General features: G+C 37.4%; 1 protein-coding gene across 5 annotated transcripts in view; it reads right to left on the reverse strand.

The window, feature by feature from the left end:
- Nucleotides 1–1,709: 1,709 nt before the first annotated feature.
- Nucleotides 1,710–25,209, reverse strand: part of ptprt (protein tyrosine phosphatase receptor type T) — a 331,722-nt gene continuing 308,222 nt past the window's right edge. For all 5 annotated transcript variants that reach the window (XM_085407122.1, XM_085407121.1, XM_085407120.1 and 2 more), the window contains 9 exons: nucleotides 20,054–20,208; nucleotides 16,079–16,214; nucleotides 13,525–13,674; nucleotides 13,203–13,376; nucleotides 12,979–13,110; nucleotides 12,464–12,589; nucleotides 10,242–10,405; nucleotides 6,159–6,294; nucleotides 1,710–4,703 (listed from right to left, as the gene is read on the reverse strand). In XM_085407122.1, coding sequence (XP_085263248.1) covers nucleotides 4,650–4,703; nucleotides 6,159–6,294; nucleotides 10,242–10,405; nucleotides 12,464–12,589; nucleotides 12,979–13,110; nucleotides 13,203–13,376; nucleotides 13,525–13,674; nucleotides 16,079–16,214; nucleotides 20,054–20,208 — 1,227 coding nt within the window. In that variant the 3' untranslated portion in view covers nucleotides 1,710–4,649. The remainder of the gene's footprint in view (nucleotides 4,704–6,158; nucleotides 6,295–10,241; nucleotides 10,406–12,463; nucleotides 12,590–12,978; nucleotides 13,111–13,202; nucleotides 13,377–13,524; nucleotides 13,675–16,078; nucleotides 16,215–20,053; nucleotides 20,209–25,209) is intronic.

A 25,209-nucleotide genomic window follows, 5' to 3' on the forward strand; every position in this document is an offset into this window, starting at 1 on the left:
TTGTGCTTGAGCATAATGAGAAAAGGGAGGGAGCAGTATGCTACTTTGGAGTTTGTTGAGACATTTTACAAACTTTTTATTGGATGAGCTCCTGCCAGCATAGTTTCTGTGTCATTGCACTGTTAAAAAAAGAACAAAAGTTATGTTCAGAAAAATCGTCAAAGTGCTTGCCATGTGCCGAACAAGTCTAAACCTATCGAGGAAAGAAATATTTGCACTGAAATTTATGTTGGAATGAATAAGACTCTAGCATTCAGCACAGAGAAATAATTTAAGCATGTTAAAAGCCTAAAGGGAATCTTACCACAGCTGTCACTAGTTGTATTACATACACAGAATAAATACAGCAGTGTTGACCACGGTAAACAAAGGGGATATATGCACACACACACACACACACACACACACACACACACACACACACACACACACACACACACACACACACACACACAGAATGGAAGAACAGTATATTACTGTACCAACATACTGTGCCAACAACACCCCTCCTTCTTCCCGCAGATAATGACATTTCTGTGAGAGCAAATGAAATGGGCCAATTTTCAACCTCATTATGAAGTCTGTTCTGAAAAGGAGTTTAAAAAATATGAATCAGAAGAGAGACTAAGGGTGTAAGGAACATCAGATTAATAATAGACATTAACACTGATTATGTATCCATGTTTGTGTGTTTGTGAGAGACTGTGTGTGCATTTTGTGCTTTGCTTCTCCCTTTAGGTGTGCATATGCTTTGTGTTTGTTTCTGTTTGTGTTGCTCTTCCTGGGTGTGTGTAGATGCATGCAGACTTATGTGTGTGTTATGTATGCTTTGAGCGTACCGTTTTTATGTGTGTGTGCATACATCACCTCAGCCCAAAGCCAAGCTGACAGACAGCTTCCCTCTGAGGAGCCCCTTAGTGTTTCTGATTGATCGTCATAATGCCAAGGTACAGGCCCTGTCCTTGGTGCCTATGCTAATCTCAAGCTCATGCATATTTATGAGCTCCTTGGGAATCAACTAGCTAAATAAAGGATGAGGCTGTTGGCTTGGAGCTCCGTTCATCACGGAATCTGATTGATTAGAAGGGGGGGGGGGAACAGCCAGTAAAGACCTGTGGTTTTTCTTACTTTTCCATCAGCCTCAGTTCTGGGGTCACAGTGAGAGCTTGTGGCATGTATGAGATGAAACAGTGGAGACCTCAAGGTCAGATCCTTTATAGATGTTATAGGGTGACTTTTACATTTACTCATATATTTTATTTCCTGTTTTTTGCTCTTTCTTTCTGTTTTGTCAATCACTCATAGGCATAGGCAGGTTTTTGTTTTTATGCCAAACAGAGATTTAAACAAATTTCTAACCTCAAAGTCTGCTTTTGATTATGCACAAGGTTTTATGCATCTAGTCCCTGTTTGTGGATATTGGCTGTGTTTTATAATTTATCAGAAATAAGCATCACAATATGGACTTTAAAGGTGGAAATTTAAAAATTGGTAGGTTTAATATCCTTAATTCTTTTGACAGTTAACGGTTAGTTCCTACTTGCCAAATTGACTGATCACCTAGGAAGAGAGAGAAAATGATCTAGTGAAGTGAAGTCCCTCAAACATTAAGAATGTCTCTGAAAGCTTTAGCGTAATTATTTCATACATCAAAATTAGAGGCTGTGAAGACAGAGACGACATCACATTCAACATTTTGGTCCCTTTATTTCATGTTAACCACATTTCAAACAACTAAACAACCAATGGTAATGGCATCACCAGATCTAAACAGCACTTTGCTAGACAAATAATCATCAGAATAATAATTATACAAAAGAAATGTACAAATTCAAGACAAAAATAATCTAAAAGAACGTTAAAAAATATATAATACATATGAAGGGCCATGATTCAAGTCAATAAAATAAAGCATCAGTGAACAAAAGGATCAAGATATCCAGCATTCACATTGTCTTCAATACAGCACTCTCACTATTTTGATAGGTCCATTAACGAGCCTGACTGGACTCCAGCGAAAAATAAGAATAAAAATAAATCAACGCAAGCACAGATTGAATAGTTTGCTACAACATTTAACTACAAGTATGTCAGCTCTTGCCATAAGCACTGAAATGTTTCCTAACAAAAGAAAAGTTCATCAGAAGCTGAACTTTATATGAAATCATTCTAAAAAATCTAATGCATCTAAAAATGTTCGTACTTTCTCGCATGGGAAAAAAGTAAATCAGGTAATTGGTGACAATTATGTATTTTTAATGCATTGGGATTTAAGATAATTCACTTCAGTAGTCTGATTTTTTGAGTGTTTGAAAATTAAGCCATCAGTCTGGTCCTTTTTATTAGAATGACAGTGTTTTAGAGAGAGGTAAAACAGATCTGAAAATAGTATCACCTTTAGATTCAACACATTTCAGAGGCTGTTCATATAAATACAGGTGGTGTATCTATAACATGAGATTCTGGTTTAGTCTTTTGGGATAAGGGGAAAATGGGATAGCATAGAAGAGTCTGACCAGATGAGTAGGAGATAATGAGAAGCTGAGGTCAATGCCATGCATAATTCTCATTAATTCCCACACTCCCACACGTTCTTTAAGGTGCAGAGGCATCTAAACTATTAGCCATGTTAACTGCCTTTCAACCTGGGGTCAAACACTAACTGAAATCATTTCCTGTTAGTGATTTTCTCAAATGTATTTTTAATATCTGTATATTTCAGCGGGCTTGACGTAAAGCATTCGTTAATTATAAAAGAAATGTAAATGTGGCCTGTCTCTTTGTTTTGTGATGTTCTTTTTAAATCATAGGTTATAGGGGAAACATGGGCCCAATCCCTTAGCTTGGATATTTATTATAGGTAGAATTATACATAGAATTACTGAACTCTTTACCAGTCTGCTCTAAGTATCAAGGATTCTTAAATCCTTTCTTAATCTCAGCAGGTTTAACTCATTTCTTATCATTTGAATGATTATTTTTTAGACCCAAATAGTGGCCCAATATCAATGACTACTCACAACACTGTAGACCAGGTTAAAATCAAGTCATCAACACTAAAGTAGATTAATTCGTCTGTAAGCTACACTCAGTTATTGAACAATTTCACATTTAAGCAAATTGCTATAAAATGACCAAACACTGATTTCAGTTTTGAATTTACCCCAGGCTGTTCAATGTCAGGAATTCCAAGTCTAAATGTTCCAAAATGGACAAACATGCAAAAGTGCAAGTTATAGTTTATGTAGTTTTTAGAGGGGGGACATTTTTGACTTCTTTATGGGGAATTTGGGGACTCATTTTCAATAAATTATAGTAGTGCTGTTATCATATTAGAGACAAAGTATTATCTGGTTGTTTCATATTCTGTACCAAAAGTGTCACAATAAATAAATAATAAAAAAGTCAAATTTTATAAAAGTTATTCTGAATGCGGCGGCATTAGCTAAATGTGCAATATGCGAACAATATGTCGGCTTTTTTGACATTTCTGTGGAGACGGTCTGTGGTATGGTAACACAGTGACATTAACTTTTTAGAGTTATAGTGTTTTGAAATCACATTAATTTGTAACGTACCAGTTGCTGATGTTTGCCTGTTTGTTTGTTTGTTTGATTGTGGTTGTCTTATCCTATTTACAGCAAGGGTGGATGCACACAATAAGATTTTAATTTTGTCTTTTTTAAGCCTTCCAAAAGCATTTATGAAACCACCACTGTCCCAGTGAAAAAAAGCTAGAACAGAGACATGACTTGGCCTTAAATCTAAGGCAGGTTTCTTTTTTTTCCTTTTTTTCTACTGTTATTTTTTTTCACAGTGTCCCTGACTCCACTTATTGTAGGTTATATATATTTTTTTGTTCTTGTGTTTTTCTGACATTTGAACTCCGTGAAAATAAAACTATAAAAAAGATACAACCATGCTAACATATTTTCTTTTCAGGCCAATTACAGAATTACGAGTATAATTCAAACGAACTTTTAACTTGGCAAAAGGGAATCAGCATGTAATTTGAAGAAAAAAAAAAGAGTTAACTAAGCTGAGTGAGTCATGGTCAAAAAAAACGTACATTTCCGTTCCCTTTGAGAGTTACCAAAAAAAATCTTCCAGTGGGCATCCAGCCTTCAGAGGGAGACAACATTCAAGGCGTAGAATATATCTAAAAAGGAAATACTGTACAATAGTCACATCACAGCCCAGCAGAGAGGACAGAGAAATAGAGGAGTAAAAGTGGTGCGTCTTTTAAACATTTGTCTTTTGTTTACCATATTTTTTTTTTCTTTGTACAAGCATATAAAGTCCCCAGTCTTGCTGAAGCAAACAGACATTAAAATCACCAGTGTGCATGTTTGTTGCCTTTTCCCTCTTCTGTACAGGTTTGTTGTGTGTGTTGTTGCAGGCACGCATATAGATAAAGACTTCCTCAAATATGCAAGCATGCCCTCTCTTCACACACAGCCACGTGCATATGCACTCAAATACAAGCACACACACGTGCGTGCACACACCCACACACACAGGCACGCTCAGTCAGTCGGATTCAGGTCAACACAAAGCAGTATTGCCCTCTGTGTTTCCCAGTGTTGCGTTGAGAATGGCAGGCATCGACAAATGGCCGATTGGGAATATGATGTTTAGCCCACACCCAATCAGAAGGAGTTGAGCGCTTCCAGAGCCACTTCATAGCAGAATTTATACTGTTCCTGTGTAGAAATAAAACAACGAGCAAAGCTAAGTCAGAAAATTCTTGAAATTTGGCTTTGTTTCCCTCAAACTCTCAATATAAATGTATAGCTGCACTCCCAGCTTGGCTTTAAACTTCAAACATGTATAATAAAACCAAACTCTACGCTCATAACTATTTACTAAATATTGACTTATTTATAAATAAAAAAAAAAGTACTGGAGCACTGTAATCAAAACCAAAAAATGAAATTTCGTGACATATAATTCACAACATAATATGCAACCGACGATGACGAGTATAGAACACAGTAACACAATTTCCATATATTTACCAATGAAAATGAGTCATAATTCATGAACTGAGAATCATAACATTATCAGCATAGCAGATAATATTGGCCTCAGCCAGACAGCAAAGGATTGGATTGGCTGGCCTGCAGTATGTGGGTGAACTAATCCAATGCCACATCTTTATGAACAATTCTGTCATCATTCTCTAGCTGTGATGACGTGCGATGTCCAGATGGTTTCATGGTTTGGGATGTTTGGCAAAGAATTAAGAACAATGAAACACTTTTAATCTTTGACTGACAAGAAACAAAGAGTCAAATAAATCCATACTTATTTGAATTCTTTACATTATTTGTTGTTAATTTCACTGAATGGTAAAACACTTTGTGCGAAGCTGTTCTGCTTACTACCAAGATTAAGTAGCTGCTGATAACAAACTAAAAACATTTGAACATTTCCGGTACTATTTACATAAATGCTATTCTTAAACAGTAATCCAAGGGAATCGATGGGGTAATTGGGCAATAAAAAAGAAAGAAATCATAAAAACATTGCAAATTTCATAGCTGTAAATAAGACTTCTGTACAACTTTTTTCTTCCTGCTCAAGTTGTCCGACTGGTTCATTCTTCTCATACATTAAATATGTTTTGGGTAATCACATGATTGGAGGAGCTAGATCATATGGGTGCCATAGGCAACTCTCTGACATATCTCTGAATATTATGCCACTCCAGAACACCATGACACCATGAGGTATCACCTCAAAGACATCTCAGTTTTACCTTTTTCTCCTTTAGGAATTTAAAGCCAGTTTTTAAAAAGTTTAGGGTCACCAGCACTTTTTACCCACATCTTTGCTTTATGGTGACAAAAAAAACAAATAAAACCCCAAAAAACATAGCCAATCACAATTAAATCTTCACTTATACCACTAAAGGACTAAAGCTTTGGCAAATACTGAACATTGCCTGTTATAATCCATTTACCTTGCATCTGTGAGCAGGTGTGCTTTAGTTCATGGGTGTGAGTAACAAATTGAGAAATTCTTTACAAAGGAGATGAGAAAAGCACTGAAACAGCTGTGACCTGTCTGTATGTGAATACAAATTTTTGGTAGTGTGGGAATACTTGCATGTTTGCTACCACAGAGACAAAAACGTATGTATTGTGATTTCTTACCATAGTCTCCACCATGTTGGTCTTGTTGTTCCTCAGGGTTTTAACAGTGTGGAAAACATCTACAATATTCTGCTGCTGGATCATCTCATTGATGCTGCAGATGGCACAGAAAGTTCCAGAACGTCCACCACCAGTTCTGTAAAGGAGGAGGAACAAAGGAGTAGAACCAAGAAATGAAGAGAGAAAGGGAGACAGAGGCTCTTCAGTATTAAACATCATCACCATTTTGGAAACATAGCTGGAGGTCAAGAAAATCATAGTGAGGTCAAAAAGAAAGCAGGATGGAATGAGATGAAGGAAAGATACAGGTGTAGAGAGAATATTAGAAAAGTTTTGTGGGGTATTCTCCTAACTGCTTATCCAGGACAGTCATTGGATAATGTCCTGAAATTGTATGGACCCTAAACACTAGTTGGAAATTTAATAAAGCTTATAAAACAGGCTATAGAGGTTAAATTAGTTTGCTTGTTGTGACGTATTTAACGAATGGTTTCTGTTTAGTAACCTGTAACATTTTAAGGGGATATAAGGAAAAATTATTAGGTTTGGTGATATATGTTGTTATATTCCTTCTTGTAGCCTGTATAGATGACAGAATGTGGAAAAAAGCAGATTTACAAAGCTAAACAATGTTTAATTAGCTCTCAGAAAAACAAGTCACTGTAGAGAGTAAATAGGATCCTGAAAGCCAAGTTGGAGATATTAGATGTTTCTTTAGCATTAAAAGTGACAAGTATGACAATGTGAGTTGAGAAAAAAGGCTTTAAGGGACAGAGAGTGACAGCAAGTGACAGAGCGAGAATTCAGTACAAAGAAACCTGCCACTGTATGCAGAAAGAGGCCACTAATGGATTTTAGAAATTTGAATAAATGTGTTTGACTTAAATCAAAATAATAATAAAAGCCTTTATGAACATTTTATATAGATGACAAAGGGCCATCTGTATAAAGTGATCCAGCAACACAAACATATTTATGTATATATATATATATATATATATATATATATATTTATATATATATATTGTGTGTTTACTGGCTATATGCCCCAATCAGCAGTCAGTGCTCTGCCAGTGAAAAGTCAGACCACCCACCATGAAAACAGCTCCAGACTTTCCCATCTCACTTGGTTCCAGCTGAATTCCTTCAGTATTGAGACTGAATAAAACATTTAGGTACTGCGAGGTGGAGTGACAGCCATCAGAAAAATCATCCACTGCCTACCTATTCTGCATTAGGAATGCCAAGGCGGCTACAGCTTGCAGTCTACTCGGAATACCTTTGTTAGTGATAGTGACTGAATTTTTTATAGAAAGTCTATAATCTAAGCTTTTTAGAAGCACTTCAGAAGGTTAAAAATAAATATGGAAAGTTTTTGTTGCTGTCTCAGAACCACTTATACAATAATATCAGACTGCAAGCTTGCAATTCTTCCTTTTCATACATACACCCATTAGTTTGAATTTCTTTGGTTATTAGTCAACTAAAAAGCAAAAGTATTGCTCATGCACTTCTTGATTTCATGTTAGATTAAAATTTCAGACAGTTGCTTCAGTGTCAGAAACTAATTTCTAGGGTAATGGTGAAAAAATGAAAGCAAATACATTTTACATTAGTCCTGTCAAATACATCTTAGGGCTAAAATACATGAACATTATGAAGTACTGAACAACAACCAGAAAATGAAACTTTTCAGACTTGTCAGGACTCAAGTAGCAGTAACAGTCAAGGAAAGTGAGTAACCTTTACATCTTCATAGAAACATACCAGATCTCTGACGTCAAACAAAATTAAAAAGCCACTTCAACTGCAGTCACCTTATATTGTGTTAGCTAGACTACAGGAGCCTTGTGTGAATATGGCTGATTTAAAAAGAATATTTGCTGTAATTTGTTTCTAGACTAATGCTAGTGTTCAGATCAGTAAATGGATAAAACACTATTTTGGCTCATCACTCTTGGTTAATATAACACTGCACTAAATTTGATATGATAGATGAGAAGAGGGGTGTCATAATAATAATAATAATAATAATAATAATAATAATAATAATGATAATAATAATAATAATAATAATAATAATAATAATAATAATAGTATTGACTATAACTGTGATGGTCCAACTCCCTAAGGTGATAAGCCATCATCAGTGATGGCTAACTACAACTCTAACCCTAGGCAATTAGAAAATTTTACTTTTGTTTTAATTAAATTGCCCAAAGTCTGGCCAATCAGGGGGCAAGGAAAATACTCATTTTGACTAACAAACACCAACAAGCATTAATTTTTCCCATAGATGTTTTAATTTTAAATTTTTCCAAACTACAAGTTTAAAATTGTAGCGTCACTCTTTGGCAACAGGCAAACTACATCTTCTTAAAGTTTAAAACAAACTGAATTGATGAACATATTAGGAAGAAAGTGACCTAGCTGTGCATCCAGTTTCTCTGAAGAGATGGGTTACTATAGTGGGTGGGTTAGCACTTCTTTTAAAGGTATTTATAAATGGTTGATATTTGCTTGTTCGCCTTTGTGTATGGTATGTGATTTGAGCTTTGAAAAAATCATTTTAATATATTGGAGTCCAAATTGTTTAGATGCCATCCCCTGTTTATTGGTTACTTTTAGCGTTTACTTCATCCACAGTTTCAGGTGAAATATTTAAAGCGGCCAAAACCAAAATCCAAAACATTAAAATACCAGTTTGAGCATTTAATTTATAGTGATTGACAGAGTTTACTCAAATTAATATCATATCTATATCTATAGGTGACAGGGTTATTTGAAATGAAGGTCAAAGCATGTGATTACTAACATATATGACACCAGTTATTAAACTTTTATTCTCCATATAAGGGCTAATAGCTGAATTGCACATTGTTCTGTAGCAGTGTAGACTGTTACAAGCTTCAGCCTTAAACCATTTAGGCTTTCAGGCAGAAAAAGGATGACAGTCATAGCCATGTACTGAGAGCTTTACAAAATATTTGACAGTGACAGATTATTTTATAACGGACATTTATTTTTAAATGTTCAAAAATAACTTACAATCTGTAAATTTAATTCAGAACTAGGATATGAAAATTATTCTTTTTTACGTCTGCCTCTTTTTATGTTACGTGAAGAAAGAAAAGGCTAATAAGCAAAAAACTGTTAAAAAAACAAAAACAAAAAACCCCACATCAATACCTCATTGGTCCAATGAGCTGTTACACAGAGAGCTGATTGGATGAGCACCACAGATAGGCAGTGTCTGTGTACACACGTTACTGTTAGCAGTTCTCTCTTCTATAGATTTTACAGCTTCTGTTTCCTTCCCTCATTATCAGCTTCATTTGCTCTGCTCAAATAGGGTGAATTCGTATCGAGCTGAGCTATGTTTTTATACTTCTATACCAACACACATTCATCTATGTAGTATAATAAACATTGTGTAGTGTTGTTTAAAATATATTTGGTACAAACAGAAGTAGTAGTAGCACCGTACCAAACACTGAATAAACCTGGACATCTGAATGTAGCATGCACAAGCAGACGTGTGGGTGATCCATAATGCATCAGCACAGCCAAACATAACAATAGAGATGAATGATGACCTCTTTAAAACTTGACACATTCCAGGCTTTTTAAGCCATGAGCCTCATTTATATTTAACGAAGATAATTCATAACAAGTCTCACAGCATTTATAAACCGACATTTCAGACGTTTTGACATCAATAGTGAATATATATGGCTTTCAAGCACAAGGTTAATGCTGAGTCTGAGGCATGTGTATATTTGACAGATAAGTGGAACAACATAAAGCATGAAATGGTACTCAACATGTACAAAAACTACAAAAAGTGTGTTTTTGTGTGTGAATATCTGTCTTAAAAGTGTGTATGTGTTCTTTTATAGAAGTGCACAGCTTACTTTATAATCATCTTCCCTCTCTGTCTGTCACAAACATACACTCTAAGGGAAGATTTGTCTTGCCATTTATGTTGATCTGTTATCTCACTGAGCAGTGACTGTTCCAGTCTACTATTTCATCACGTTTTCTATTATTTGTGTCTGCATGTGTCTGTGTGACTATACTTACAGGCAGTGTACCACAGTCCTCCCGTCTCCTCCGTCATATTGTTCCTGCCACTTAGCCAATCTCCTGACCAACTGCAGGATGGAGCGCTTGGAGAGAGGTGTGTCCCTGTAGGCTGGCCAGCCAATAAACTGGAAGTGCTGCACCAGGCGGTAACCATCTTGTGGCTAAGAAGAGAAACGTGAAGATTAGGGTTTTGATCACTGCTGACATAGCTGTTATCACAACAATCAACATCATGCTGTAATTCCATGGAACCATTTCAATTTCATGCACAGCGATATTGCTAAAGCTACCGTTTTTCAGAATTAAGACCAAAGTTGGCCAATGAAACCCATTGGCTCACTTTAGAAAATATATCTGCATCTAACAGGTCTGTTTGTGCTTAAATGATATGGAAAGTTGGATGAAAAGCTGGTCAACTATAACAAATACAGAGTTGGTTTTTCAGTTGTGGTCTTATTTGGTAATATTATCCATCCATTCATTTTCTTAGCCACTTTTTTGGTTACAGACTATGAGGAGGCTAGAGCCTATCCCACTGGGCAAAGGGCAAAAAGCAGCATACCCTGCACAGGTTGCTAGTCATAATACCAATACAGAGAGATGGACACAAAACGAGTCGTTGGATCCAAACCCAGGACCTTATTCCAGTGAGACACTGCCATTCATGCCACCCAAGTAAGTATTTTGTTAAACTGATACATAAAACACATTTTGTATGTAATCAGGCTTTTGTGCTCCAATTAGTTCCTGGTTTTGAACAAATGTCTTTTCAAAAGAAATAGGCTTGGATTCAACAAAGACCTTAGCTTGTTATGTTTAATTCAATTTCATGGCAGACATGGCACATTTTCAGTCGTCTAGCCCAAGGCAAGTGGCATGCACCAAGTAAAATACCAAAATCCACCATCACTGTCAGACTGATTTACTGATGTTTGTCACAAATGCATATGCACATTGACATTTACACACAAACCAAACAAATTCAGCAGTATCATTTTTTATACCACTTTTCCTTCCTTGTCTTTTCAGTACACCTGCCATGTACTTTCTCCCCTTCCATCTCTCCTTTACTCTACGTCCATCTTTCTCTAAATTACCCAGTCTCTTATACCAATTAACACTAATCTAAAATATTTTCTGTACCCTGCATTTATGTGTCTTCATTCTACTTGTCTGTTCCCCCTATTTCTTTGTATTGTCATGTATTTCTTGCGAACATTTTCTCCCTTCCACTTTTTCACTGTTCTCTGCTCATTTGATGGCTAAGTGATTGGCGATAGAGACTCGGCTAGGCTGGAGCTGCACTCGCAGTGTGGGATGTGCTGTTATGGCAATGATATGAGCCATTTCACACTAGACCGCTGATGTGTTTGAGAGAAAGAGAGAGAGAATATAGATAGCAGGGTAGCGGGGAGTTCTCCAAGTGCTATACATAGGAACATGCAGATGATAAGGCACCACTAGAGTTGAGCGGTCATGGATGAGTTAGAAAATGAGATGAAAAGAGGGTAACAAGAAGAGGCAGGAAGATAGGAAGGAAAAGAAAAGGAGAAATAGAAGTGAAAGGGGAACAGAGGTGCATAGAGGTTGGAGAAGACAAGAAAAGGAAGAGGAGGATAAAAAGGTAGAGTTAAAAAGAAAACAACTGTCATTATTGTACCACATTCAACATCACTATCATTTTTTCTATGTAGTCACCAAACCAGGACTCAGGTAGCCTTGCTGCATATCCTTTTGCCAACTGCCTACTGCGTAGTAAAGGTCGCATGCAATGAAAAAATGTCTTTGCTGTATTGTTATGGTGTGTTCCACGGTATACTGTTTCACTATCTATTGCTTTTACTTGAACTTTAAACACATTTTGTATTCCTAGTAAGTGTCAGGAAAGTAGTGCTTCATTTGTCAAATAATAGAGTCCCTTGAAATCCACAACACATATTTTATTAAGAAGAGGCCTTAAAACACAAAGGCGCTCCATGACTTTGAATTAAGCAATGCGCCACAAAATCTAGCCATGAACTCGTAATTTGAAAACTGTCAAGGAGGAGAAGAGAAGACAAAAAAAGAGAAATTATCAAAGTGTGTTCCAGGACACCGACTAAAGACAAACTGAAGCTGTTTAGATGTTCTACATGCAAAACATCTAATCTCATAAAATTTTTTATAACTTAACTATAAAATAAAAGAAGTACTGTATTAAATATGTAAACGTTTAGTACCCTAGCCATGTTGCAGATCCTGAAGATTCGGTTGATGATATCCTCGTCGATGTCTGCAGATATGAACTCCACTTGAATAGGGCCGTAGCAACATGAATTTTTTTCTGGCCAGTACTGCATACATAACTTTAGAAAACAAACACAAAGGTTGGAAGAAAAAGACAAAATGCAGAAAATAAGAATGGGTTGGAGAAAATGAAGTCCACCAGTTAGAACAAGTACATTCACATGACATTTCTTTCCAGTAAGTGGGACAGGTTTTACTTCTTGGCCAGATCCATGAGCTAAGAATCCTTGCTGTAGCCCATGTTACAAATCAGTTACAAATGGCAATAAATAGAAATAAATGGGAGAGACAAGTGATAGAGTAAATAAAAAAATCAACTCTGATACATTCATCAGGCTATCTGATAGTACAGTCAGTTTCAGGTGCTGATGTCTAGTGTATTTTTGTTAGTTAGACAAAAATAAGTACAGAACATGTTTGTAGATTTTTTTTGTGTGTGTACCTGTACCTGTGCTGCATCCATTTCATTGAGCATTACAATGGAGGAGCAGTTGTAGTCAAACACCAACCTCCAGAAGTCACCCATGGTGTTGGGCAAAGGATGCTGAGTAACTATGAAGGCCGCTGGCTGTTTGTGGCTCTAGAATGGTGAAACGAATAACAATCAAAAAGCACAATACAAAGTATGATAAGCTTACACATACATAATCAGACATTTAAACAAAAACTTACATCCATTAATGCAGCATTAATGTAATTGGAGCTCTCTCCATCCACAGAAATCAGAAAAGGAAGGCATCGGTCTGCTGGTAGAACATCCATACTGCGGTTCTTGTCGTGGTTTCTGGGTAGCAAACCCACACTGCAGTCCTCTGGACGAACTCTAGGGGTCACTATGTTTAGAGTCTGACGGGCAGAAAAGCAATGATTTGAACCTTCAATCTAACTTGAACCCACACATTCACATTATCAGCTAGGGTGTTGTTCAAATGCACGTGTGGCGAGTGTTCCCAAAAATGACAAAAGACAAACGGGTGTGAATGTGCGTGCTCACCTGGAACTCATCTTTGATCTGGCTGGAGTTGGTCTGTGGGTCCAACCTGCTGATGTTGTAGTAAATGGCTCTGAACTCACACACTGGTATGGCTGTGTTTCCACACAGACATGCTTCCAAGATGGCATCGTGAACAAACACATACTGCTCCTGCACCAAAGCAAAATGAGTTCTGGAGTCAAAATTTCTTTCACTGAAATACAAAACTGGCTTATGCAAGCAAACAGCACTGAACCTGCCTGTAGCCCTTGGACTGGACCACAGTGCCTCACAGTAGCTGTAAGCAATGACAGCTCTGGAATAGATGATGCAGTCGGGCAAAGCTGCATTAAGTCTTTTCAAGCTGACAACAAACTCAAACATTCCAATGTGAACACAACTTTTGTTTGCTTTGTGTATGAATATTATTTGCATGCTTGTGCTTTTGTGGGAGCCTGAAAGTGATTTAAAAGGGCACAGTGCTTTGCTAGTGGTGCCTCTGTGGTCTGGCTCAAGTATGTTCTTTGTCTTCCAAATCACTAGCTTGCGCTAAATGCATCAGCTACCATGAGCTACAGCAGCCACCGTGCATGCTAATTTACCTCTATCTCTCTTTCTGTCCCCCTATCGGTGCATTTTTATCTGGGGTTGGCTCCGTTTTTATTTCTCTGTTGCTTGTTTCCTCTCACACTTGTGTTTGTCTGCTGCCTCTCGCTTTTTCAATTTGCTTCTCGCTTTATCTCTCGGTCTCTCTCTGTTGAATGTTAATTGTTGCCCTTGGAGCAGAGAAGAGGCTTTAAAAGCATCACTGAAATGACCTCTCCTGGCCATTACCTATGCCAGTGACATGCACAGACACATTTGCGCGCAAAAACACATGTATACACACATGCACGTCACATACTCACTGAAACATTTACGCACACTCTTCTTTCCCCTGTGCCTTTTAAAAGATTAATTGCTTTGTGTTGTGTGGAGCAGGATTATAATAGCATCAAGCAGCTTCAACACTGACACAAATTGCTCCCACACATATTCAAAAGACAGGGCAGGATGCATTTAACTTGGTATCAAGAGGCATAAAAACACACGTGAATGTGCACAGACAGACACACATACACAAAACTAGCTTTTATACCACTGCTGTCATTTGAAAACACTCAACGTGATGCCCTAGGTAACTTTTCTGAACCTGGCACTTCTAAAACCCATTCAAAAGTCAATTTCATACTCTGAGCTTGAGCTGTCAGTCTGAAAATGAGGCTGTTTTTCTTTATTCCTGGAAAAGTTGACTTTTTGGATATGCAAGGTTTTCATCAGTAACACAAATGGAATGCAGAGGCGGAACGGATTAGGTCGGCTTAAGGTAGCTTTAGAAAAGAAATGAACGCTGCTGTTCCAAAATGGAATACCCAACATTTGAAAATGCAGACTCTTTAAAACGTTTGATAGTACTAAATTAGAACAAATTACGACACCATGTAAAGGATAGTAACCCAAGTACCCAGCTAGCAAAGACAGAACGTTTTAGGAAACATCATCCGTATTTTGGGAATACTGAACAGTGCTGATTTATGCTTGGCCACTTCAAATCTTAACTTGTTGTATAGTTGTGACTACCCTAGTACCAGACAATATACCAAATCTCTCCCGTGTCATCTGTTATAGAAATAATAAATTAATACAATCCATTTGACTGGGGTGTCACATCTCATCTCTGATATTCCTTACCAGCTATTGCATACACATATTGACACAAAACTCTCCTAAAATTGTCTATGTCTGAATTTGTGTTTGTTTGGGTGCATACCATATCTGTGTGAGTTTTTGTACTAGTTTTCATCTGATATTCAGGGAATGTTTAATGTTTAATGTTCAATATATAATAATCTAACTGCATTAAATCATAGATGACTGCTAGAAGTCCTGGGATACTCCATACTGTCTTACTTTTTGCGATGCTACATCTCAAACTTACAACTGCAGTCAAAATGACGTATGGTACTGAAAGGGAATAAACGTTAATGTTGTTTTTTCTTCAGTGCAATGTATCTAGATGCTTTGTTAATGTATCCAGTATGTGCTCATCAAAATTTGATGGAAAGCCTCTGTAGAACTCAAGTCAGTAATAATTACAATAGGTGCTGGTGATTTATTTTAACATGAACCAAAAATCTCCACACTTTATTTGAAAAATTAAAAATCCATAATGCATAACTTTTCATGATTGTCTAAGCCAGCAGCCTGCCGTACCTGAACACCCACTTGTTTTGACCAACTAGACTCAACATCATCTGTGTTTAGATATTATTTTGCCTATGCCCCAAAAGGTTGATTCTGTTCATGTGGACGTAGCATCTTCAATATTTCGTCACTCATCCAAGTGACTTCTTCAGTCTCAGCTGACTGCAGGTTTCCCCAATCTTATAAACAGTACATTTGCACAATAACTGAAACCAGCGCACTGAATGAACAATGGGCTGTGAGGTCAGTTGCTTGATCATTAATATGCAAATTGTCATGGTCATTGATATTTTGCCTATGATTTATATCTATTTTCCATAATTACACTTACCTCTGTCTGAACCATGTTGACTCGTTGTGACCTTAGTTCTCGGATGCAGTTGAAAATGTCCACCACGCCTTCATTCTCCGCCATGTCTAACATGATGTCCACTGCAATGAAACAGCCTGTTCTCCCTGCACCGGCACTGGAGACAATCATAAACAAACATGATACTCTCAATCTAACAAAATTGTAATAATGAACAACTTAATTGTTTTATTCTTAACCTTTATTTATACAGATAGTCCCACTGAGACACAATGTCTCATTTACAACAGAGACCTGTTCATATCCTTCAGTAAGACCAATCACTTTTAACCCTTCAACACTGACATTTTGGGTAATGCAACTAACATACAGACTTATTTCTAATAATTTGTAGTGTTTTTCTTTTTCTTTTGTTTTTTTTAAACGATGCAGTCAGATCTCTGGGCAGCCATATTGCATAGGTATTTGTAGGAGCTTCCCTTTCACGGCACAAAAATTGGTGATGGGCTGTTACACACAGATTTATGCAGTGGAAAAGATGAATCCCGCACTCTGTCTGAGCTGTCTGGAGTCATCCAGAGAACGGCTTCCCAGTTTTACTGAGCACTCCCTGAGTGAGGTCAGAATCTGACTGAAGATTTTGCCCTTGTATCAGAGAATATCATTTTGTCTTCCTGCTTCTCTCCCTGGTCTGAATATCTCTTTTGTTTTGGCAGCGAAATGTATGCTAAAACGTAAGGTGTTAAAGTTATAAAGTGTTTCTGTGCTGTACGTTTGTGAAGTTAGCAGTCTCCCATCCCAGGCATCTCATTAGTCTTGATAGGTTGCTTTGATCATTTTTTTTTTTAAAGAAATGAGTCCATCTGTGTTTATAAATTGCTGCACTGATATTAATTCACCTGCACAACTTTCCGCTCCGCGTCAAAGTTCTTTTTTTTATTTTATTGCAGCATTATGCTAATTTTCTTTTCTCTGTAAATGTGTCCCTAAGAACACTGACAAACTGGGGGGGGGGGGGGGGGGGGGGAGTATCTTGTAGTTTAGTAAATACAACTGTTATCAAGTCAATTATAAAGACAAATGAAAAAAAATATGGCATGGTGGATTCATTTCTTTGCTAGATACAGTGACTTCACAGAGTCTAAGCTAAGCCACACCTGGGGTCTGTTCCAGCAGGTATAACACACTCAGAACCTCACCTTAAATTCTGAGTTCTCTCACCTCAAGATGGAAATTAGCATCAGCCAGGTAAAAAAAGCATATTTATATGTAGTAGTACAGGATGATATTAGTATGAGAAAGATCCATTTTCTTCCACTAATCCAATAGTGGAATAGGCTGGAGCCTATGCCTAAATTAATTGTATATAATTGCCAGTAATTGTAATAAATTGATGTTTTAAACTCTTTTCAGAAGAAAAGTAAAATAAATAGTAAAATAAATAAAAAATACTCTAAGTTGTTTCCAATGAATGAATACTCTGGGCTATTGTGTTCTTATCAGATCAGTAAATGCTCACTTAAATGGCTGATAAAATTAAAATTAGGTATCATATATCTTATTACTATGTTTTAGAAATACACTGTGAAACCTCTGAGTTTTGTAACTCAGAAAAACCTATTAACTTTGCAATCTCAGCAATGTTAATGGAGTTTAGTATGAAGGCAGAGTCTTTCTCTATTGCTCTCTTTTACTTTCTAACTGACAAGCATAAGTATGTGGAGACTTTAGTAGCCCATGTCAGGTGTTGAGGCGACACATTCTGAACACCAATGCCTGGAGGGAAGATATGGACAGACAAGCAAACCAACAGATGGATGGACTGAAAGAGCGAGGGGAAGAGGGATGGAAAGGGAATGGTTGGACGAGTTTAGCGACTGGGAGTGATAGAAGTGGCCGTCACGGGGGAGATATCAAGGGAGGAAAGGAGGCACGGATGGAGGGATGTAGCGGAAACTGAGAGAATGAGGTGTAGAGGGAGGGGAAAAACCCATCTTTCAATTTACAATTCCGCTGACAGTTTTCAGAGACAGCTAAAAGAGAGAGAGCGAGAGAGCGTGCAAGAGAAGAAACAGAAAAGAAAGAAAGAGAGAGAGAGAGAGATAAGATGTGAGGGATGGAAAGATAGAAAGTTGAAGAGAGAAGAGGAGGGGGCGCCTCGGCAGATTACCTGTCAACCTCTGTGATTAATGTTGAGACCAGAATACTGCTGTGCCTCTATATGTGTGTTTGTGCGTGTTTGAAAGCCTCATGACACAGGCCAATAGCATCAGAGTGCCCCCGGAAATTGGAAGTGACTGCCATAACTTCCTGCCTGTCTGTCCACATACTTTTACTGGCTGTCTTTTATGTGTCTGCTCGCCTCATTTGTCCATCCAGTTTTTTTTTCATTCTCTGTTTGTGTGTCCAATTTTGTTCTTTGAGTGTGTGTCTCTTTTGACTTTTCCATTATTAATAATCCCAAGTGTTTTTTTAGTTGTAACACACATCTTTCCCAAACCTTAGACACGCTGATTTATAGTATTTGCTAAAAAGATGGCAACTTGAGTATATACAGATAAAGCAATATTCATGCATCATTTTACTGTCTAATGGCTAATTTGGCAAGGGACTGCCAAGCAACCAGGTTTGCTGTTTGTTAGTGGGAAGCTCCAAAGACTTATCCAAATGGTTAGTTTTAGTTAACTGAACAAAAGCATCTTTCATTCCAGCAAAAAAAAAAAAAAATCTATATTGTACTCCACATACAATTTCTGGTTAAATTGTACCCATTCATCTCTGAATCACAATGGTGACTGTATAGGACTTTCTGTGTGGAGTCTGCATCTTCTGAGTTTCCTCCTGGTACTCCAGCTTGTTCCCACAGTCCAAAGACATGCATGTTTAGGTTAACTGGTCATTCTAAATTGGGCAGCTATGTGTGATAGCTAAAGTGCAAAGAATAAATCACTGTATGGATGCATGATTAAATGTGACTTGTAGTCTAAAGCACTCTGTGAGGTCTGCGAGATTAGAAAAAGTGCTATATAGTATGATGGTCCTTTGATTCCATCAAGCACTAACCATGGCAAGGTTAGTCATTTTATTCCCTTTGTGGGAATAAAACTCTAAAGCTATGTGTTGTATCAAGGTGGGCCATGAAATGAATAATTAAATTTCAATGCTTGAGACAAGATGAGGAATCTACTCAAAACCTTTTTTTCATAGCTTGTCAGAATGCTGACCTTTTAATGCCTGTGCCAGCTGAGCACCTGGCTCCAGAAGTGAACTGTTACATCCCATAAAGAACAGAACATTGAGGTTAAATATAGTATCACCATGGGGATCCTAATACTATCACTTTTTCCCCCTCCTACTCTTCATGGCGGTGTATGGGTGAAAGAAGATAGGAGATGAAATTCTTTTTTAACCTAAAACTTTTTATTCACTTTCTAAAAGTTAGCACTATTGATCTAAGCTACGGAAAAGAAAGGGTGACGTGTTTGAGAGATTACAACAGTAATCATACCTTGCCCTATTGTCTTAATTGACAAGGAAAAGGGGAACCCATAAAAAAGTTTTTTTTAAAAAAGTACTGGAAGAAAAGCCTGTGGAAAGAACTGCTTCTTAGATTTAGGTTGAGATAAAGTCTTATATTTTGGGGCTTCTGACGAACTATCCAAACTGATTGTTTAGTCAGAAGCCTTTTAAAATGACTCATAAGACCACAAAAATAAAACATGGATATTTTCAGATCTGCCAAATCACAATTAGGCCAATGCTGTAAAACAATCCAAGGTTTATAAAGATGATTTTGTAACAGAAATACCAGTAGTCATTTGATCATTACTGTTTACCCAGAGCCTTCCCCTGTGATAAGCAAGAAATGTGAGCTATGCATCTGAATGGCTGTTTGTTTGTCCTTGTCTTGCCCGTGCAGCCACTGACCAGCAGCGGCAGGGAATTAAGTTTATCTTCAGTACAAAACCTCTGTGTCCTCTATGTAAGTACACTTACCTGCAGTGTACCACTATGGGTCCGGCATCTGGAGGGTTGAGGAACTTGACCTGTCGTATGAAGCCAAGCAGTCCTGTGGCGTAACACGGAACGCCGTGGTCGGGCCAGCTGGTGAAATGAAACTGACGGAGTTCACGGATCTCATGATGGCCCTTCTGAAAAACATGCACAGAGGGAGATGTTATGCTAAGTAGCATATTTCATAATGGCAGTTTCACGAAAAGAGTCTGTCTCTTCATGAAAAGTGTTGGCCATTTTGCCTCTTGATGATGACAAATGGCTGAATCTTACAAACTGTTTCATTGCTCTTTTGGGGAAGACTGACAAGAAGACATATCATGGTTCAGGACCCTAATTTACAGCAGGGATTTCAGGAATATGGGGGCCTTGATGCCTCTTCAGATGAAAAATAAATCAATCTCATCGTGGATGTCAAGATGGCACTTTGGGCCACTTCGGGGAATGAGAGGCAGGAAGACTTATTGTGGCTCATTTGCCTAATTTACAGGGGAGATTTGAGGAAACTGAAGGCCATCTCGCTCTACAAAAAGATTAATTGATTTCACAAATCTCATGATGGCCCTTTTGGGAAAGACTTGCAGGAAGAAATGCCACGGTTCAGTTCAGCTGCCCAATTTACAAGGAGATTTTGAATATCTAGCAATTATCCGACTGCTTGTTATTGTATGAAGTGCTCAGCGATAACAGAAAACATTTAAATATGGAATGTGTTTTAATTAAACAACATTTGTTTCTGAGAAAAGTTTTGCTGCATGACAGACCAAATAAGTTTCAAATGTATAAACAAGATACCGTTGCTTATAAAAAGGATTAAGATAAAACATAATTTGGAAAATCCACTTCTTAGATATAAAGAGAAACAATCTGCTATATAAAAGTGTAGATTACAAAATAACAAAATGACAAAACATGTGTGTGACAGGATCCTGACATTTTCATGATGTGCTTTCCAGAAACACATAAGCTACAGAATATCTCCTCATCTTACAATTGGAGTATTAGGATGCTAACAATGACATATGATACTTAATAGATAGCAGTGAAGTCTCACATAACATTGCTTCCTTGAAACATGGACATACAGTCTCAGGACTGTGGTGTGCAGTAGGTTCATGCTTATCAGATAAAGAAACAGAATTACTTTAAGTCTGGATCCCCAGACAGGCTGCATTTGAGGGCTGGAAGTCAAAAAAATCTGTTATGACTCTATATATCGTCTCCAATATTGAGTTATGAAAGAAAACTGCGTATTAAGCAAAAAGTAAGGCCACATCCACAGAAGCCAATCCTATCCGAACAATTCGGAATAGCATTATACATTTTTCTCTTTTCCGCCCATTTCTTTTGAAATGTTATCATCTGATGACAAAGAACACATTGGAATCCTACAGTCAGGGGTTATTGGAAATGAAACCTTTGTGTCATTGTTACAGAGCCAACACGGCAATTCTTTCATCAATATGAATTCGAGTGAAAAGTTTTTTTGTTTTTTGTTTTTTAATTTAGGAATATGATTCCAAGGAATCACACACCTTATACTAAAGCTTCAGGACTCCTCTGAAGGCATAATGTATTCTGACAGTGTATAACTTTGAAAGTGTATGCCACCTGCACGAGGCAATCAGAAGGCTAAGAGGGATCTTGCCTCAAGTTTCCTATTTTGAGGTCTGACCTGCATATCCTGGTGGTTCAACTGAATCTCTCCTCACTGGATATAGAAATGTATTTTTTAAATCCTTTCTTCAGCTTCCATCAGTTCAGTTTTTTTTCTATAATACTGCACTCTTCTGCTCTAATAATTCAAACCGATCGATTCTATTATATTATTCTAAACTAAACGGGGCTCAGTCACGTCCTCCCCAGTTCAGTTACTCTCTAAGAATAGAGTTGAAATGAAACTGCGTCTTCCATTCTGGCTCTGTAATATACAAGGTTGTATTGAATTATTTGTTGTGACAGACTATCTGATAATAACCCAAGAAGCACGGGTAACATAGGAAGTGGGGTTGGTGTTCAGAACCTGAGACTGAGTGGGAAAGAGCAGAGGTTAAGGAAGAGAGTAGGAAGTGGTGGGCTGAGGAAGGAGTGGGGAAAAATATGATGAAAAAAGGAGGAAGGAAAAGATCAAGGAGAGAAACATGGACACGCGACGTATGTGACAGAGACTTGAAGTGAGAAAGAAGGAAAAAAACTGAAGACCGCAAGGCGATTTGATAACTGGACTTTCCATTGATTTGCACTCCTGTAATGTTAAAATTACTTCTCTAAATCAATAGACAACAGTCCAACAGAGCTAGAGACACAGAGACGGGTAAAAGAAAACAAAAATAAAACACTGGTATTGAAATGTTGGAAATTGGTGATGAGGAACTCAGAACACTTTAAAAGCTCTCCCTATTCCTCTAACCCTCACTTGCAATAGATACATAAAAAATAAATGTTTTAATGGATTGAAATTATCCCTCATTTTCAAATGCGTTTTAAATCCAGTCTCAGTTTCACTGGTACTCACGTTACTTGTCTTAGCAAGTTTATACTTTGCAAATCCTCTGCTCTGTAAGAAACACATATATAAATCTGTGTGACAACATTTTAGAAAGGTTTATTTGACATCAACAATCCTTACATATCTTTTATTGTTAGAATTTGTTTTGGTGTCTGGAACAGCCTAGAATCACCGTAAGGGGGAGTTCATCCTGACACTGGAATTTGTTGTCCACAACAATCCCTTATGCTGTCATGTCCTCCTTATAATCACTTAAATATGAGTCCAGCACTTCAAACCCTCCATAGAAAATAAAAAAGAGACTGTATGTTTAGCCTCAAAAGTTGAGGTTAAATGTCATGGCGACATACCAGTACTGTGGAAATGTCTTGATTCAGCCATCATTTCTTTATATTTTGCTAGTATATAAGGAAAAACAGATTTAATATAATTCTAACAAGTTTGAGAGTCAGTATTCAGTATATCCACCGTTTTCTGAACTCGTTTAGGCATGCTTCTAATAATTTCTTGACGTAGTGTTCAGGAATAGTTTTCCAGTCTTCTTAAAGAACATTCCAAAGCTCTTCTTTGGATGTTGGCTGCTGTTTGTTCCATTCTCTGTCAAGATTATTCTGCGCTGATTCAATAATGTTGAGGACTGGGAAGGCTAGTCTATGACTGATAATGTTTCATTATCTGTTCTTCTGTCCTGGTAAGCATTGACTGCATTGACTGTGTGTTTGGGATGGTTATCATGCTGAAATATGAAGCTGGTGCCAATCAGATGCTTTCCATATACTCTATTGTATAGAGTGATAGTATTGTATTCTAAATTAAAATCGGATACTTTATCAGATAATTCAGTTTTGATAAAATCTCCAACACAACTGGCTAAAACGCACTCCCAAACTCTGACAGAGCCCCCACTGTGTTTTCCAGACGGTCGTAGACATTCACTGCAAACTGAAAGTGAAACTTTCCGTTCTTGTGTAATACCCCTTTCTCCCCTGAATGGCTTTTGTCCCTGGCGAACAGAAAATTAATCAACTAAAAGCTTCTGTATTTCTCCTATTTTCCCATTTCTTAAGGACATGACTTTCAGATGCTTTTGATCTACTGAAGATTGTTTTTAGGCCTTCCGGTTTGTCCTACGCTTGAACAGTTTCCTCAAATTTTCAGCTAACAGGTCTTTGGAAATCACCTTGTTGGTGCAAAATACCTGCCAAATGCCTGTCAAGTTGTGTCTTCCTTTGAATTTTTTAACTCAAGAAATGTTGTTGTAACAGGCTTGTAGTAAGAACAATATGTGTAGACACAGCACTGGCCTGAGAAAAGTCTAGAGAACTATTGCTCAAGACACTTTAAAAATGACAAGGTCTGATCCCTTGAAAGCAAAATTCAAGAAATAAGGAGTGACTTTTGTACAGTACTGTAACAACAAAATACCGGTGAGAAAAAAGTTCGAATTAAATTAATTACAAATACTGGGTTATTTTTCATGAAAAAAAACTTGGAAATTGATTAATGTTATACAGGATGGCAAATGATCAAAAAGTACCATAACTGATAGGGAAGAAATAAGAATGGATTTAATTTATTTGGCAGATTTGAAGTGCCGATCCGTTTTTCTCAGCTAAGCTACGCAGAAGCTGGAAAAAAACATTCTGGGCAAAATATTGATTGTCGAGAGCCACTTGAGAAGCATCTTCTCATTCATTTGAGGAAGAACACTTTGTTGTACTACTCCAACATGTCTGGACTGTGTTTAATCTCGCAGACCAGTACAAGCCCTTGCTACCCTTGATTTTTTTGTCAAACTGCTGTTTTCACTCTGAACGGCTGCTACACAGATGTCAACTGCCTACAATTCATTACACTGGACTATAGTTTCAGTTGAAAAATGACTCATATGTCCTGTCTGATATGTGTATGCTGGTCTTCAAAGCAATGTTTTGTCCTGTTGAGTTTGGCCTCTACTGTAGCCTTCAGTTTACTGCAGTCTCCTGACATGAGTGTCATTAATCATATTTTGGGTGTTAGCACATTGGCGAACAAGCCCTTGTTGGCTTGAAAAAACTAATAAAAAATAAATAAAATAAAATAAAAAATCGACGTGTGTACATACAGTACTATCTGTAGTACTCTTTCATTCCAGCTGCAGCTGTGACTACCTCTGGAAACTTTCTTGCTAACGTCAAGGCTGCACAGTTAAGAACAGAGACAGTAAAACTACTTTACAGTCCACTTCACTTATAGCAAAATTTTGAACTTCACATAAAACATCAACACATGAAATGAATGCTACTTAAGAAAGTTTTATACTCACATATGCTGCTTCTTTCTCTCACAGCTGCTATCATTCTGACATTCAAAGATGAGCTACCTTTTGTCATCCTGCATCTTTAGCTCTTTTTCTCTCCCACTCACACGCACACATTTGCACACATTTTCTTTTAGTCTTACTTAGTCACCCTCTATTCCTCAGTGCTCAGTTAATCTCTTTGGATGTGCCATTAATAAACCTTTTCATTAAGCTCTTATTCTCATTATTCACTGCAACTGAGGCTATTTAGTTGCTACACAGAACCCACATACCCTCTGTCTTGCTTTCTCTTTGTTTTTCACACTCACACACAGTGGAAAAAACCCA

Source organism: Rhamphochromis longiceps, linkage group LG5, assembly GCF_057381845.1.
Source record: "Rhamphochromis longiceps isolate RC_006_pf linkage group LG5, R_longiceps_female_GT1.1, whole genome shotgun sequence".
Taxonomy (NCBI): Eukaryota; Metazoa; Chordata; class Actinopteri; order Cichliformes; family Cichlidae; genus Rhamphochromis; species Rhamphochromis longiceps.